General features: G+C 46.6%; 1 protein-coding gene across 2 annotated transcripts in view; it reads left to right on the forward strand.

The window, feature by feature from the left end:
* The window catches only part of LOC119449392 (CCR4-NOT transcription complex subunit 7), a 66,893-nt gene that overhangs the window by 25,055 nt on the left and 25,450 nt on the right, over positions 1-16,388 (forward strand). For both annotated transcript variants that reach the window (XM_037712561.2, XM_049666748.1), the window contains exon 6: positions 16,294-16,371. In XM_037712561.2, coding sequence (XP_037568489.1) covers positions 16,294-16,371 — 78 coding nt within the window. The remainder of the gene's footprint in view (positions 1-16,293; positions 16,372-16,388) is intronic.

Consider the following 16,388-nt stretch of genomic DNA (forward strand, 5'->3'; position numbering starts at 1 on the left):
TACAGCCATCGGCATTTAAAAATTGTCAGCTCATACGCGTTTCGAGCCTGGCTGCCATAGCTTCCTCAGTGTGCTGCAGTACGTGTGCTTAGGCATTAGTCTACCATCTGTCTTTCCGTTTTCTGCGTTTGCTCTATCAGCATAAAGTGCAGAGTTCATCATGATGCCGCATTTAAAAGGAAAGTGATCATGTGCGAGGAGACGGGCGGAAATCGGGCCGCATCATGGGTGTTCGGAGATTCCGAAACTTGCATGCGGGACACGGGCGCAAACAGGAGGAGAGGATTTTTGCCAGCAAAGCAACGCGGAAGGGTTTCAGTGGATCGAACGGCAGGACGTATTCGGCGATAAGATCGCCTTGGCCCTACCGTGAAAGCGATCTGCGACAGGGAGCATCCGCCGTGCTGCGTTTTCGCCGCTTATAAATCGCGTTGAAGCGAGAGGTGTGCTAGGACGAAGGTCCATTCACACGCCGCACTTCGTCACTCCAGCATTCTGACAGCGAGTTTCCGCGGTCTACGAACGAGATGTGTTCATGTTTGCTCGTGCGCGCGTGACACCATGCTTGTTAATTTAGTTAGTATGCGAATGTTGGCAAGCTTATACGGCCGATAAAACTGCTATTGCAATCGATGCTTTGCCTTTCAGGAGAAACTGCGACTTTTATTTATTAATTGTAACTTTAGTGCATCGGGAGTAAATCTGTGTTTTCCCAAATGAGAGAAAGCTGTATTTCTGTATGAAAGCATAAAGTGCGCGGTAGTGTAAAGGAATTCTTGTTTTTTTTTTTTTTGTTTTTTTTTCTTGTTTTTTTTTCCCCTGGTCACTGAAAACGGGTGCGCGTTAGTGTACGAGGCCCCTCTGGTACCGTCCCGGAAAAGAAAAAACCTAATAGACGCAGGCTGGCACATGAGCACACTGCTGCAGGCAGATAACGGGTGTGCAATGCCGTATATACCCGAATGTAACGCGAGGAGCGACTTTCTAGTCGCAAAATAATTAAAAACAAAAAACAAAGCCGCAAAAGTAACGCGAGATGAACGGAAAAATAAATGCAACCTTTATTCAAGGAATTGCAATTCGGAAACTACAGTAAAATCTCGATAATTCAAATTGGGTAATTCGAAATTTCGGTTCAGGTGTGAAGCAAATTTTTTCAATATGTCATTTTTTTTGTGCTACTTTGTTAGATGAGGAATTTATTCGCTGTCGTTTTGCTAAAAAATGTTTCTTCATGCACAGTTTCTTTCAAAAGATGCATAAAAAAGAATTTAAACTCTCCTGGCGTCTACAAAACAAACTGAAAGTACCAGTTTTCTGAGCAACAGAAAAAAATGCCCTGGTTTGCACTTCTTTGCTGGTTATTCAACGACCGTATCACGTACCAAAATGTAATTAATGCCCTAATAGCATTTTCAACACTTTAGTATCAATTAAAATAATAAACTCCTCACTAGGTGGACGTGCAATGTTTTGCACGTGTTATTTACGTTCTGAAGGCGTCGCGCGCTAAGAAGCAGTGAATTGTTTGGTGGATGTGTTTACTCTCTGTCGCTTACTTTTTCTTACTGGCAGCCACAGAATGGGAAACTTTAGAGCGCAAAGACGCACAAAATGAGTTAGCTGGCAATCAGTACAAGGAAGTCGGAGTGCGCGACGAACCTGGACACTCGCTGCAAATACCTGTAATACCGTACCTCTAATTCAGCAAATCAAGCTAGAAAAATAGTCGAGGTGCCACACAAGCAAAATAAGACAAGAACAAGACCCAAGACGGAACTGGCTACAAATATGGGGATTCTAGCTCTCCTGATCATCTTATGTAAGCGCTGCACTTTGAAATGTTTTATTGATTTTCTCAGAACCTATTCTTTTGGAATTTCTTCAAACGTAAACAATCATAACTTTTTCCTAATAAATTTTTTTTTAGTGAAACTTGGCACAAGTGTTTCTCACATTATTGTGTGTGCAATAAACACCAACAAGTAAAATTGTGCCACAAGTTTGGTATGGCTGCCTTTTACACCAAGGGGCACCCAATGGAAGCACACATTTTTTAGGTTATTTCTTCACTATGCTTCGAGGATTCATCTGATCTCACTAATTTTGGTTCATTGCACAACTTGAAACAGCGAAGCTGGGTGATTGTAGCGCATCTTATGATGATAATTACTTATGATGATAATAATTTCTTTTCGCACGTCTCGGACTTACGGCCGTCACTGCACATTGCATAGCGCAGCTTGCAACACTGACACTGCGTTCCAATGCCAACACTGTGTTTCAGGAGACCCACTCCGTGAAGCTGTCTCTCTCGCTCTCAAAGCGTGTAAAACGTCTTCACCTCGTATAGAGCACGAGTGTACGAATGCGCCAGCTGTGGACCAAGACAGCGACGCTCGAATGCAATCGTATGGTTCGCATAAATGCATGCTCTGCAGGTGTGGCAGTATAGCCTAGTGGTTACGACGCTCGTTTTGGGATCGGCAGTACGCAGGTTCCAATCCTGCCTCGGCAAGAAAGCTTATCCAGGCGATCCACAAGTGATAGGCCGGTGCCTTCAATCGCGCCGCCGCCGCCACAAGGGCCAGAGCAGCTATGACCTCAGCTGATGTAGGGAGCGGGGCATCATCAGCGCTTGCGGGATCCATCTCGGCAGCGTTTTTATTTGGCTGCTCAGCAGTAACTTTGGCGACGATCTCCACATCTGTCCGCTCTGCTGTTGTACCAGTGCTGTCGTACTCAATGTGCTCCTTGGTATGCCAAACGCTTCTGCGACGCTCGACTTCTTCTCGCCATTCTCGACGCGCTGGATTGCTTCTAGTTTAGCAGCAAAAGTCAGAGTCGTCCGTTTCTTAGCGTTTGCAGCCATCGTTACACACACCACGACGTGCGACAGGCCTAACTCCACACACACGAACACAACGAGGCTACGAGCGCAACGATCGATGCGACCAGGGATGCGACGACGGGGAGGAGCTAGTCCAACAAGTGCAGTGCGTCGACCCGTCGACGCTGCAAGGATGCGGCGTGCGCACGCCGCTACGTTCAAGTGGCGCTCTCGGCGCCATCGATGTGTGCAGTGGTCGTAAACGCCCACCGCGCTGCCGCTAGTTTCGAAAGTGTTGCGGGAAAGCTCGCCGCCTGTCAACGGAGCGCGGACGGTCTGGGGTGGCCGAGTTCGATATATCCATTATGCGTCAAACATCGTTCGAAATAAAAAATTTAAAATGCATGCGATTTCCCGCGTGATATAGGAACCGTTCGATATAGGCAATAATTCGATATATCCGTGTTCGATATATCGAGGTTCGACTGTACATACTTTAAAAGGCTCACATGGGCCTATAAAAGTGTGCTTTATGATGTAGACTAATACCCGTGCCACACGGGCAAAGTAAAGTGCACTTTGAGCGAGTGCACTTCGCGGTTAGTGTCATTCGCAGGCTGCTACACGGGAACGCTTAGTGACACTCACTGCAGAGTGCACTCGCCGGTGAGTGTGTTCGGCGAACTCGCTTCGCGGCGGCGAAGTGTGTAGCCTCGCTAGCAATGCTTACAAAATACATAAAGTGATATTGAAAAAAGAGTCAGGAGTAACTTTAATAATATTGTTTTAAATTGCTAACGTTAGAAGATAATAAAATGTGCCACACCGCAAAAAAAAACAAGAACAGCAAAAAAACTCTCGCTCTCTGGCTGTTCACGACCACGCCGAATAATGACTGCGCTTTCTAGCCACTGTAACTGCGCAGTTGTTTGGCGGATCGAGTAGTTTGGCTGTTGCTGGTCAAGTTCCCGTCGTTGCCGGCGCTTATAAAGGTGGATTGTAAATGTTGTTTCTAACAATAATAAACTGTTTATGTGCACACATTTTTATATTAGTAAATACATGCTTTCCCGTCTGACTCCCGGTCGCCATGGCCATCAATTTGAAAGAACACTTTTCTGTCTCGTGTAGCAGCGCACCGCCAAAGTGACACTCAGCGCGCTGAAGTGCACTCGCTCAAAGTGCACTTTACTTTGCCCGTGTGGCACGGGTATAATAATTTGTATTGTTTATAGTTTTTTTTTTAAATTTTTTCCCAGCACTTGGCCTCGTACCTTAATTCGGAGAATTTGAGCAGTCCCATGATTTTCAGTGCAAATTCTACCGGATAATTTGAATAGCCTGCACTATTCTCTCCGGTTAATTCATAGTTTCCAGCCGGCAGCAACTTGCGACTCAGGATAGGGTGCTCCTTGCAGTCGCTGACTGATTTTCCGGAGCTCGTGGAGACTGAAAAATGGTCCGAGAAACTCGTTCAGGTGAATAAAAAAAATAAAATTTATTAACCCGCTTAATGCAGCTTAAAAATATTTAATTATGCCCTGCCTCATACTACCCTTTGCGGGGATCAGACTTGCTTGGATTTGCGCAAGTCATATTGTCTCCTTGTACATTCGACAAGAACATCACTGCGTTGGCAATCTCTGCCAACGGCGTTCGCCATGGAGATCGAAGGAATGAGCTTCACACCACGTGGCTGTCGCGAAGGCACAGGAGGTGGCGCCGATCACCAAGCCACGCGCCTCCGAGACACCTGCTCAGTGTACGCACCACGTTCAAAATAGCAACTGAAACTTTTGAAAAAAACATAGATCCCACAAGAAATGATTATGACGCTAGTGCTGACCGCAAAAAGAAGAAAAAAAAAAGAGAAACTGCCGTCTTCTGGAGCGTTTTGTCAGCCAAGTAAAAGCCGGCATAACCTCAGAGACTAGAGGATGGCACGCGCTCACACTTCCTAATCTTGGAGGCTATAGAGCGGGCCAGCGGAAAATACAACATGATGGCCTCCAAGATCAGGTAGCAGGGCTTGGAACAAGCGATTTAGTCTGGAAAATCGAACTTTGGGGCTTAATTAGTCCCAAAAATCGGTTATGAAAATGCATGAAAGTCGGGAATACTCAGCAAGTCCGAATTTTTGGAGTCAAGCACCCGCACGCCCGGTTTAGTTGTGAACATTGTCCGCAACTTTGCAGAGTGCAGCGGGGGTGATATTTATATGCTATGTGATGTGAGCCAGCTGGAGAACATGGCACTTGAAGCGGCAAAGTAATCCAAGCAATCCCGCATCAGTGATTGCTTCAAGTAATCTTTCTCGGACATGTAAAATGAAAGTGATTTTGCGGCAAGTACTTGCTCGTGTACTTCTTTCTTCATTTCAGATCATTTGAAAATCCGCTTAATTCGAAGAATTTTCGTCGTCCGGCGGCCTTCGAATTATTGAGGTTTTACTGTAGTTCTCTTCACTTATCATTGTCGTCTGAAGAGGAGACTGAGCATTCCTTAAGCGGTATTCTTGGACAATGACTTTCGTAGATGTTTCACATTCGCGAAATTTTGCGTGACTTGGCACTGAGCTCACCGAAAGCGCCAAGAGAGCTGTCGACCATAAACTTAAAAGGGGTTCCGTGCTGGGACAAACGCAGAGCCTCACGAAAGCGAAACCATCTCCAGGAGCGATCACCCGAGAATCAAGTCATCTTCCATGCCGTTGAGCTTGTTCCGAGATTTAAGTACTTCATAAAAGACCACACAACCATTTCATTCGGGGTCAGTATGAGGCCACTTCAAATTCCAGAGCCTTTTCATAGAGGGCCTGCCGCTGGTCCCGCCATCCGCAAATTGTGACGTCGAGACTTTGAGCCGCGGCGGACTTTCCAAACTCTTTGGTCATCAAAATTCAGTGCTCCCACTCCTGCGGCAAATGCGCCAAATTGCGCCATAGGATATTTCCTGCGCCATCCTGATAAAAATGCACGATTTTGCGCCGAAGTGCGCCAAAATTAGCGACTGTGCATTACGTGTGTGGCCGCAGTGGCCCGCTGACGTGCATAGCGTGCATTACTAAAGCAGCTTCATAAGTCGAACTTCACTTTATCTATACATCGGCGACCGATAATTCGGGCTCGATGGGGACCGCCTGAAAGTCCAAATAATTGGGAGTTGGAAATATCCATATTCGCCAGAAAAGGACTGAATTTATTCCTCCAGTGGTTAAAAAATACCTTATTTTCGGTTGACCACTTCCAGGGGTACGTTCACTTTCGCGGGATTTCGCGGCACTAGCGTCAGCGTCGGCATACATGGTAGTGTCCCAGGAACGCTATCGTCCGTCGGCGTGCCCAGTGCTAGTCGCGCGAAATGTCGAGAAAATGAAAGCATCCCGGAAAGGGATCGTTCAAAAATAAAGCCTAAGTTTGTCAATGCTGATCTGAGCGCACGTAAGCTTGCCTACGATCTGGTCAGTCCGTATCTCTATCATTGTTATGTTGTCGCCACAAATAGACGAAAGTACAATTAATGCATGCACCGAATCTTCAATCTTTGGCAACAGGACCGCGATTGCCTTTTCCGCTGCCTCTCCTTGCGCTTCGTCAGTGGTATAAGAGTGGCGCTTCGCCTGCGTTATATACTATCAGCCGGCAGTGAACGGTGGGTGATAAGGGCGGTAGTATCGAGCTGACTGCATCGCTACAAAATCGCCGCGCAGGAGTCGACCGCGCTATTATAACCGAATGATGGCGTTTCTTTTTTTTTTTTTTTTTTGATACGAGACAGTCATTGTCCTCGTCGGCGGAGACTTCGAGGGTGTAGTCGGCGCCGCTTAAACAACTTAAGTCGCCGTGACCGTGTTGCTAGTTAACACGTCAATGAATAAACGCTGGACGCGCGGAGCCAACCTGAATGCACTCCTACATGGCTTGCCGGAGTTCGCTTGCCTCACGGTTGCACGCGGTCACTGCTGGATTAACTAGGCTTCACTAGTTTCGGTTTCGAGGAGGTGTCTGCAACATGGCCGACCACCATGCTGCGGCGATGCCAGCGATGTATCAACGCCAAAATATTATTTCCTCTCAACTCGGCGGTCAAATTAGCACGCAATCGTGCAGGCGGAGTTCAAATTATATAGGATGGCGTACCTTAAGGTGTCCGAAATTTCGGTCATATTTATACTTTATATTTATGGGCCAGTCATGGTGCCTTAAAGTAGTCCGAATAATCAAGCTTGTTTGAATTGCTGGTGTCGAAATAATCGGTCGACGCCAGTTGTGAATCGGCCAGTTGCTGAACAGATAGAGGCTTCAGCTTTATGATGAAAAACGGTTGAAAAATACCTGGTGTCGTCTGAAGCAATGACGGAGCGTTACGAGGGGCTCATCAAGGCTAACCTGGCTCAGAAAAGCATTGATGACATTGAGTCTGGCCAGGTGTTTCTGACTGATGCTAGAGCCTTGCTGAAAACATAAACGAAGTGTCAGCTGTCAATGAACAAATCATACGGTGTAAAACGCAACAGCTTCACTCATCTTGAACTAATTACAGCACGCTTTGGGAACAGGTTTGTTGTCTTCATTTAAATTAAAGGGAAACTCATGTATGCAGAGGCAGATCACCATTGTTTTACAGCAAGCAAATACTTTCTGGAATAACGCTTGTCAATTTTAAGTGTTTGAAATAGCCTAGGATGTGTCCAGCATGTGGCATTTATTAGCTCCAAAGTGCTTTGACATCTGTATCTGGATGCTCCCAACTGCTCCAAAATTAATATTTTGCTGCTCCAAAAATTGCTCCTAATCTCAGTTCGTGAGTGGCACCACTGAAAATTGCTTGTCTCTAGAAGTGGCTGTCATACCGAATGCACTGTGTTTCCCTAACGTCGCGAATAAACGGTTGGAATCGCAAAAGACCGTCAGGTATTGTAGCATCGTAACCAGTCACAAGCACAGCGAATACAGCGTCCATTCCAACCAAAAACAAGTTCTGACTTCGGTCGACTTCTCTATGGATTGGATCAAGACGTAAGGTTTCAGGTTGCAAACTTAACGCTAAAGATCGCAGGATTTAGTATATTTGTTTTGAAATGGTCAATTTTGCCATTATTCAAAAGTAACGTGAGGGTTGAGTTCAAGCAACGAAACTTGTGAAAAAAGTCCGTGTTACAACTGAATAAATTCGGAAATTTTTTAATAATTTAATCGACCTTTCTTTGAGCAGTGAAGGTTCGTGCCGCGGGCTTATTCTGGCGGTATGAACCCATTTTGGGGGGGGGGGGGGGGGGGCAATACTGTGTCATTGCCTAGATTCTTAGTTTTTCGATTATTTGACGCCCGCATTATATGACAGTTATGCGTGGTCCCCTCAAAGTCATGTAATCGGGGTTCCACTGTAGTGGGCCATACTGGGTTTAATGGCAGTCTTCTATTCCTTAGAAAGTATTGCTTTCCAGTTTTCTTCCAGAAAACGGGAAGGTTTTTCCGTCTTTACAGCAGGTCATTCTTGTGGGTTATCGTCAGCTCATTAAGGCCAATCTGCGCGACTCTCGTAGCAACTGCGTAGTTTGCACGGCGGTGTGCGCCGTATCTTGATAACGATCTGCAAATGCGCCGACTTCGGGGTCGATTGACTTGCGGTTGGCCTACCGCCGCTTGCGTTGCTGCTCCATCCTTCTCGCACGGCGCTCGAGAACTTGGTCACGAGAACCTGGCACCTTGATAGGCGCACAGAACTCGTAGAAATTAAGTCAACCAGCGAATTTCACGTGGCCATAACATAGGATCCGATTTTGACGGTAGCTTTTCCAAAAAATAAAGGAACACTTAACCTTGTACTCGACTGCGCAACGCTTGAAACAGCGAAGCTGGGCGATCGTAGCCCAGTATTTTCCGGAAGTGCGTACGAACTTTTCATCTCATGGTGATCACTCTCATCACTCATGGTGATGATAATTTCTTTTCGTGCGTCTCGAACTTACGGCCATCACTGCGCGTTGTATAGCGCAGCTTGCAACACCGATACTGCGTTGCTATGCCGACAACGCGTTCCAGCGGACCCGCTCCGTGGATGCGTCTCTCTCTCTCTTTCTCATAGCGCGCAAAACCTCTTCACCTCGCAGAGCACAAGCGTGCGAACGCGCAAGCTGTGGACGAAAGCGACGACGCTCGAACGCAATCATATGGCTCACATAAATGCATGCTCTGCAAGCGTGGCTGTATAGCCTAGGAAAAAAAATTGCACTAATTACATCATCTGCCCGTAGGGGAACCCTGAGTAGTATGCGAAGCAGCCATGGGGTTGACTCAAGGTAGTTTTATCAGCTGTATGAACTTGGACGTGCAGCAGCACCAGGAACGCGCAGAACTGTTGTCGACGCCGTCGGCGTTTTGCCCGCGTTCGCACCGAACGCGCGCTGCGTTGGTGACTGTTGCCGGTGCCTCTGGAGTGCCTACTGTCGCGCCTCTAACCTAAGCTGCTTCGCATTATCACGCGCGGAGCTGCAGGTGTTGCCATTCGTTGCGCTATCCGGAGAGGAGAGGCGAGGAGGGGGAGGAGGATGCGCATGAATGCCGAGAGGAGATGAGACAAGGAGAGGAGGATGCGCATGCGTAGTAGGGGTGTGGACGCCGCACGGCAGATGGATAGAGGGAGTGACATAGCCCCGACCATAAGATGCTTTGCTTCTAAAAAAGACTGTGTAGCCTAGCGGTTACGACGCTCGCCTTGGGGACGGGGATGTGCGGGCTTGAATCCTGCCTCGGCAAGCAAGTTTCTTTTATTTCTTCATAGTTTCTTGATACGAATCACAAATTACGGCTGGCTTAAACAGCTTCGCTGTTAAAAACAGACATAAGTTGCACCGTTCTATACAAGACGCACCGACGAAAAATTCTGCAAAAAACGTCTTATACACCGGTAAATGTGGTATGTTGAATGTTTTGAAAATGTTTGATGAACCAATCCAGCTAATACTGCAGAGGCCTGAGCAGCTGTTGTGAGTGTTCGTTGTGTTAACTTTTACTCTTGCGGACTCGAGAAATGATCAAGATAAGACCCGTTTTACAATATTGCAATATAAATCTATTTGTTATAATGGATGTGTAGCAGGACTACACTGAATGCTTTGGAAATGTTCGGTAAACTTGCCCAGTTAATATTGGAGAAGTCAGAGTAGCTGTTGGGAGCATTTATTGTGCTTTGTGAACTTTTTTTTTTATTGTTGTGAACTTGCAAGGTGGATCAAGGCTGGACATTAACCCAGCCTATACTGGAGAAATCTCAGCCGCTGTTGTAAACGTTCATTTTGTGTTGTGATCTTGAGAAGTTATTAAGGCTAGACATTTTTATTACAATTGTGATATACATTTATTTATTGTAAGTGCAATAGAACTAGTCATTTTTGTAAATGTTAGAGTAGAGAAATCCTACTTTGGATGCCACTTTGAGTTCTTGAAAAACGTGTGACAGGTCCTGGAAAGTCCTGGAATATCCTTGAATTCTTTCCTTGGATACCTGCACGAACCGTGCGTACGGTATTTCAGCAAGATGGTTGCCGTGAACATGCCACGGTCATTCAGTGCAATTGCTTTCGTTGCGCAAGGCAGTTTGTCGGCTTTCTGAGGGTTGTGGGACTGATGTGAATAGATCTGCATTAATTCAGTAACCGTAACTTTATTTGCCAACACCTGACGACGCAGCTCCGATTAGGTCTAACGAGCAAGACAGTGTGGCTAATGGTGTGGCCGTGACGAAAATTCGCCACCAGGCGATAGGATAATGGGCCACAAACCATTGTGGGAAGGTTGCCGCTAATGTTCCTATGGATGACTCATTAGTGATTGGTTGCGTGAGCATGCATACAGGTTAGATTGACGGCCGTTGAAGCGGTGTACAAGTTCGCGGTCGAACAACCGGCAACTACTGCGACTGCTCACACCAAGTTAGTCTGTTTGCTCGGGTTCGAGTAGAAAGCACCAAAGCGCACGAATATGTGTGCATGAACATTGATGTTGCATATTCGATGTGATCAGCATGCCTTTCGGTGCGTTGCGTTAATCATTTCAGCCGCTCTGGTCGACCTGGTTGAACCTTGTACCAATAAAGATATCGCGCCGTGGAAAAGTTGTGCGTGTCAAGGCACCGCCCACGGTAGGGTCATTCACCGAAGGCATTGATATTTAAAAAATATATTATGTGAGAATTTGAATATTCAATATTTGATTTGCAAATAGAATTATTCGAACACTCGTTATTCGATTCGAAATTCAATATTCAAGTATTCGCACACCCCTGCTTTATTGACACATGATTCTGCTTTGGTTCTCTAGTCGCTCTTGGTGGCGTGATTTGTGAGCTGCGTTCGCAAGCAGCTGCTTGTAATTCGGTCATCTTTGTTTGAGGAAGTTACCATTTTTGAGACAGTTAAAAGGTATCCGGTGACAGCTCTGCGTATGCAGAGAGCCTTTGGAGGCAGCAGTGCGCATGCGTACTGCCAAAGCTTTCTAGGAGCTACGTAGTGGCCGCTGCAGGCTCTGCTTAGCGTTTTCATGTGCCCACAAGGGTGCATTTTCTAAGAGGGCTCCGAACAAACGAGTGAGTTCCCTACAGCAGTTTCTGAAGCTCGCGTGAAGCTCGCGCGCGCGTATGCCAATGAGCAGTCCTTCTCTAAACTTTTGTGTCTGGCCAATTATTGCTGGTTCGTGGGTGCGTGGTTCACTGCATACGCATTGTTTTGCGCACTGTATACGTGCGTGGTTCGGGACGCTGTAGGGATAAGGGGGTGCGACAGCACTACGCTTCGGCACACCAAGCACCACGGTTGGCAGAGGCCTGACCATCAACCGCGGTACAAGCTTGAGGAAACAATGGTCGACAACCACGTATTACTCGGAAAGCATTTATTACGATTACAACTAACACTTCGAGCGGGCCAGCTACCTATAGTTTACATCACTGATGAATACCTCAAAGAGAAGTTGTTGGGTAAAAAAAGAGGGGGCTTCCGACTTGGCCAGCTGGGAATACAGGTGGCGACAGCGACTGCCATGGCAAAAAAAAAGTGTTTGACTAACCACGTGGTGGAAAGCGGCACCGGAGCCTTCCCCACTCGCTGCTTCTTGGTGACCAGAGAGACTCTATCAATGTCAGAGGTATCTTGATGTGACTTGCCCAGTGGCACTGACAATGTTTGCGATTCCCATGTGCTGCTTGTGTAAGGAAGGATTCCCCCCATTCCCAAACCTGCTGGCATTTGTGCCCGACGCGACGTCTGCCACTCGTGCGGCTCTCATGAGACACGATTCCCACAAGTGTGCAACTGTCTATTGTTGTTATTCCTTTCGGCGGCTGTGAATTTCATTATATTGAAATTTAAATACATGGTGTTTTATTGACAAGTTATAAAAAGCTAAATACTTCACTATACAGTGGAATCTCGATCATACGATCACGTGCAATACAAATTCCGGATGATACGAATTTTTCTGTGGTCCTGGCCGAGCTCCATTACTTCGCAACGTGCTAGAGAACGGTTGTTACGAATCGATTTTCGACCCGCGTCGGTTGATACAAATAAACGCCGTCCCACCGACGGCCGCGAAAGAGAACAGCGCGCAGTCACGCTCTTTCTGCCTTTCCCTTTTGGTGCGGAGGCGCGGACGCGGCGCCGGACAGCGCAGAGGCCACGACTGGGCGTGAAGAGTTTGAAGCGGTGGTGCTTTTCTTGCTTTTGTACTTGCGTGGGGAAGCGCGGCCGCCGCAGTGAGCGAAGGTTCGTGCAGTCTATCGCTTCAACGGAAACTGAGCGGCGTAAGCACAGCGCATACAAAGGTCAGAGCCGTGTGGAGATCGCTTTTAAGATACGGTGCGCGTGATAACACGGACAACCGGCACAGGCGCAAAGTACAAGAACGCATTTGTTGGCAGAGTAGAAGCCGCCCCCCCCCCCCTCCCTCCCTACCTCCCGCGCTGCCTTCCCGCTTTGCTCCTTTCACGTGGAAGATTGCGTCGCCAGTTACCCTTTGCGCCCAGTTGCAAGATACGCATTTGGGGCCGCAGCACAGCGTCGCCCCCCCCCCCCCCCCTCCCTCCCTCCCATACCCCCATGGCCTTTTGTGCGATGGAAGTCACGTTTGCTCTTGGCTGTGCGTTCACTCTCCGTGAAGGCGCGCGTCCCCCGCGCGAAAGGTGCGCTTGCACTCGCACATTCGGCGTGCAGCGACGATTTTTTTGCCCTTGGACTGGTGCTCCACGTCTCATGCTCCTCCTCCGCATAGCCCTCGTTGATCTCTCCCATCGGTGGGCACACCTCGTTGAGAAGCGTGCTCGCTACCACCCTTGTCGGCGAGATTTTCCCGCGGAAGCCGCATTATAACAAGTATTTCGTCTCACGCGGCTGCACTGTAAGCGCTATGCGTATACATGGAGTTCTATTGGAGGGTAAACGGGAGTCGGATAAGGCTGCGTTGTAGTCAGTTCTACACTATAAACGGTTATAAGTGGTCTATGCTGTAAATGCTTTTTACGTGCGTGTGCCTGAGTGAGTTCACCTCCGACTCTTTAATTTAGCTAGCTTTAATTGTGTTTCGATGATACGAATTTCGGCTAATACAAATATTTTTCGTGACCCCGTGAGATTCATATCATCAAGATCGAGAATTTCGTCACCCTTGGAGGAAGGGTGCAGTCTAGTTTCATTGTGCACTGGTTTTGATTGTATGTTTTTATTTTGGGGTGGCTACTTTTTCTATAACTACCTTAATTACCCACATTATAGGTCATGTTCAGTACTAGCTTTACCATCCATATTCGTGAATTTGCACGGTTTTACAATATACCTTAACTCCTTCCCTACCATGGGGAAAATGGCAGTCTTTTTCTAGGTTTAATTAAATGTTTTTTTCTGGAGAAACTATTGCACTCAAAAATTTTGTGCAATACAGTAGCTGATCGATATTTCGCACTCCAAAAATTCGGACTTGATGGATATTCCAAACTAATAAATGCGCCGTCAGGGTTCCCATAGAGATAATGCGTTATCGCGACCGATTTTTTGTCCCAAAGTTCGATTTTCCAGACTAAATCACTGGTTCCGAGCCATGCTACCCGATCTTGGAGGCTGGCATGTTGGAGTTTCTGCTGGCTTGGCTTCCAGTGGCCTGCTCTATAGCCTCCAAGATTGGGAGTCCCGTGTGCACCATTCTTCGGTCTTGGAGGTCATGCCCGCTCTTCCTTAGTTGACAAAATGCGCCAGGGGACGGCACTCTTGCTTTTTTCATACATTTTTCGGTCAGTACTGTCACAATATCTGCAGGATCAATCCTCCCCCCCACTCAGTTTTTCTTTTTAATTTTCGGCAGCTTTTGTCGACACGTGGTGTGTCAACAGCGCAGACCTGTCTCGGAGACATCGCATCTTGGTGTTCGTTTGTGTGGCTTCGCATTTGTGTGATTGGCGCCACCTCCTGTGCCTTCGCAAGAGCTAAGTGGTGCAAAGTAACGGGCTCGTTTCTTTGATGGCAATCTCTGCTAACGGATCTCCGTTAACGCGGTGACACTCTTGTGCAAATCTGATCGCCTCCAAGCGTAGTATGAGGCAGGGCATTATTTGTTTTAGGCCACTGTAACCCCTATATATATATATTGTGAATGAGTTTTTCAGACTGCTCAATTTTTTGGACTATTTTTAGGTCCTGCAAGGGTCTGGAAAATCGGTCAGTGACGGTACATGAAAGCAAAGCAGCAGAACGAATCTGCTTTTCGAGCATACAACTTTTATTAACAATATTTATTTTATTAAAAAATATAAATTGCTAAACATGATTGTGGAATAAAATTCAACAAAGCTAGTAAGGTTGTTATATTTAAAAAGAAAAAGAAATGCTAGAAAATTTTACAAATATACAAAAATATATTGCTATCTGATAGCCACTATGGGCGAAGCAATAAACATTTTTTTTCTTGAAAACTACTTGCGCTGCAAAAAAAATTTCACTGGAAGCCCTACAGGTGGTTGTGCCATGCAGCAAAGCAGTTCCTCGATGTGAAACATAAGGGAAAGTTGCAAGTCTTGCAGTAAACTTGTTTTCTGCTGCATTTTGCTGTCGAAACATTTCTTGCAGTTTCGGTATGGCTTCAGTTGGTGTCGAAGCTCGAAGTAGTGGTGCGTCCCGAAGTCCTGGCTTGATTTTCGTCATCGTTTCTCGGAATCAGTCAGATAAAAGAAGCAGCATCCTCTGACTCGTTGCTCGAGTCGTCGATGAAATCAGCCGCAGACGCAGTGGAATCGAGTTTTACAATGTTTCGGAGCGCATATTCTGCTTCCATAGGCGGCCATTCTCGCTTCGAACTCCGATGAACGAACGTGCGTCTTAGGAGTTTGTTCAAAAATCGCCACCAAGGAGGGGGGGGGATGAGCTCTAAAAAACATGTTTACTTGTGCTATTGTACATTGTGACAGTGTGTTCATGAGCGGTGCAGAAGGTCACAGAAATGGCATTTGAAACCATTCTTAGTGGGCTAACTATGCCCTGTGGGTGCTGCGGGGAAATAGTTAAGGAGGCATGTTTGCAGGGTAATGAAATCGGCCTTGAGAAGTTATCTTATTCTGATTTTCAGCACTGCAGACTCATTTGCAAGAGTGCCAGAAGGGTAGCCTAGCTTTCTGTTCTCCTTGTACTTGGTGCATGCAAGTCCATTAGCACATTTCACTTTTGGCTGGAAATGTGCATGACTGGTTCTCGAAGGGGCTCTGAAACACTTTTATAGCTAATAATGGAATGGCCTCACTATTATGTTGTTGCGCACATCTCATGCCGCAAAAATTTTTTGAATCCTTCAACTATAAGGGAAGTTATCGTACCAATACCCGGCTATCTCTCTTTTCGGCTCCGCTAGCGCGCTCGAATTTACACAGCGGAGAAGCTAAGAGACAATGCCCCGGCCAGAAGTTGAGTCGCGATGCTGAAAGGGCTCATCACAGCATCCCGCGGCGGCCACGGTAACTACTCTATGCGGCACGCCGCTGCCATTTCGGAAGCCACGTGCAGCTACGCGCAGTGGAAAGATGAAATTTATTATTAATATTATTTTTTGAGATTGCAGACATGTATTTTAGATTTAACTCAAAATTAGCAATTATGTATTACTGAGAATGTTCTCACGATCACAAAATCCGCCAATATCGTTGGTGGGCTGACTGCTTTCGATGACGACATTGCCGATGCAAGAGCAAGCAATTTTTCATTGCTTTTGAAATGGGATTATAAATTCCCTGCTGCATGCAGTGCAATAATATTTGGCTTGCATGTTCACAGGAGTGTCGTTAAGATTGGCAACGTTTTTTTACGATGTTCAAATAGTTTCAGAACCCCATTAATATACATGTTTCATGGTATATGTGGATTGCAAGTATAGTTGTAAAGTAGTTTTGCCACACTGAGCCGCGTGTTTCTTTTTTCTTTTTCATTGCAGCTTGAACGGATTGGGCCACAGCACCAGGCGGGTAGTGACAGCTTGCTCACCGGTGCAGCCTTCTTCAAGATGCGAGAAGTAAGTGCTCCATGGAT

This window comes from Dermacentor silvarum, chromosome 4 (assembly GCF_013339745.2).
Source record: "Dermacentor silvarum isolate Dsil-2018 chromosome 4, BIME_Dsil_1.4, whole genome shotgun sequence".
NCBI lineage: Eukaryota > Metazoa > Arthropoda > Arachnida > Ixodida > Ixodidae > Dermacentor > Dermacentor silvarum.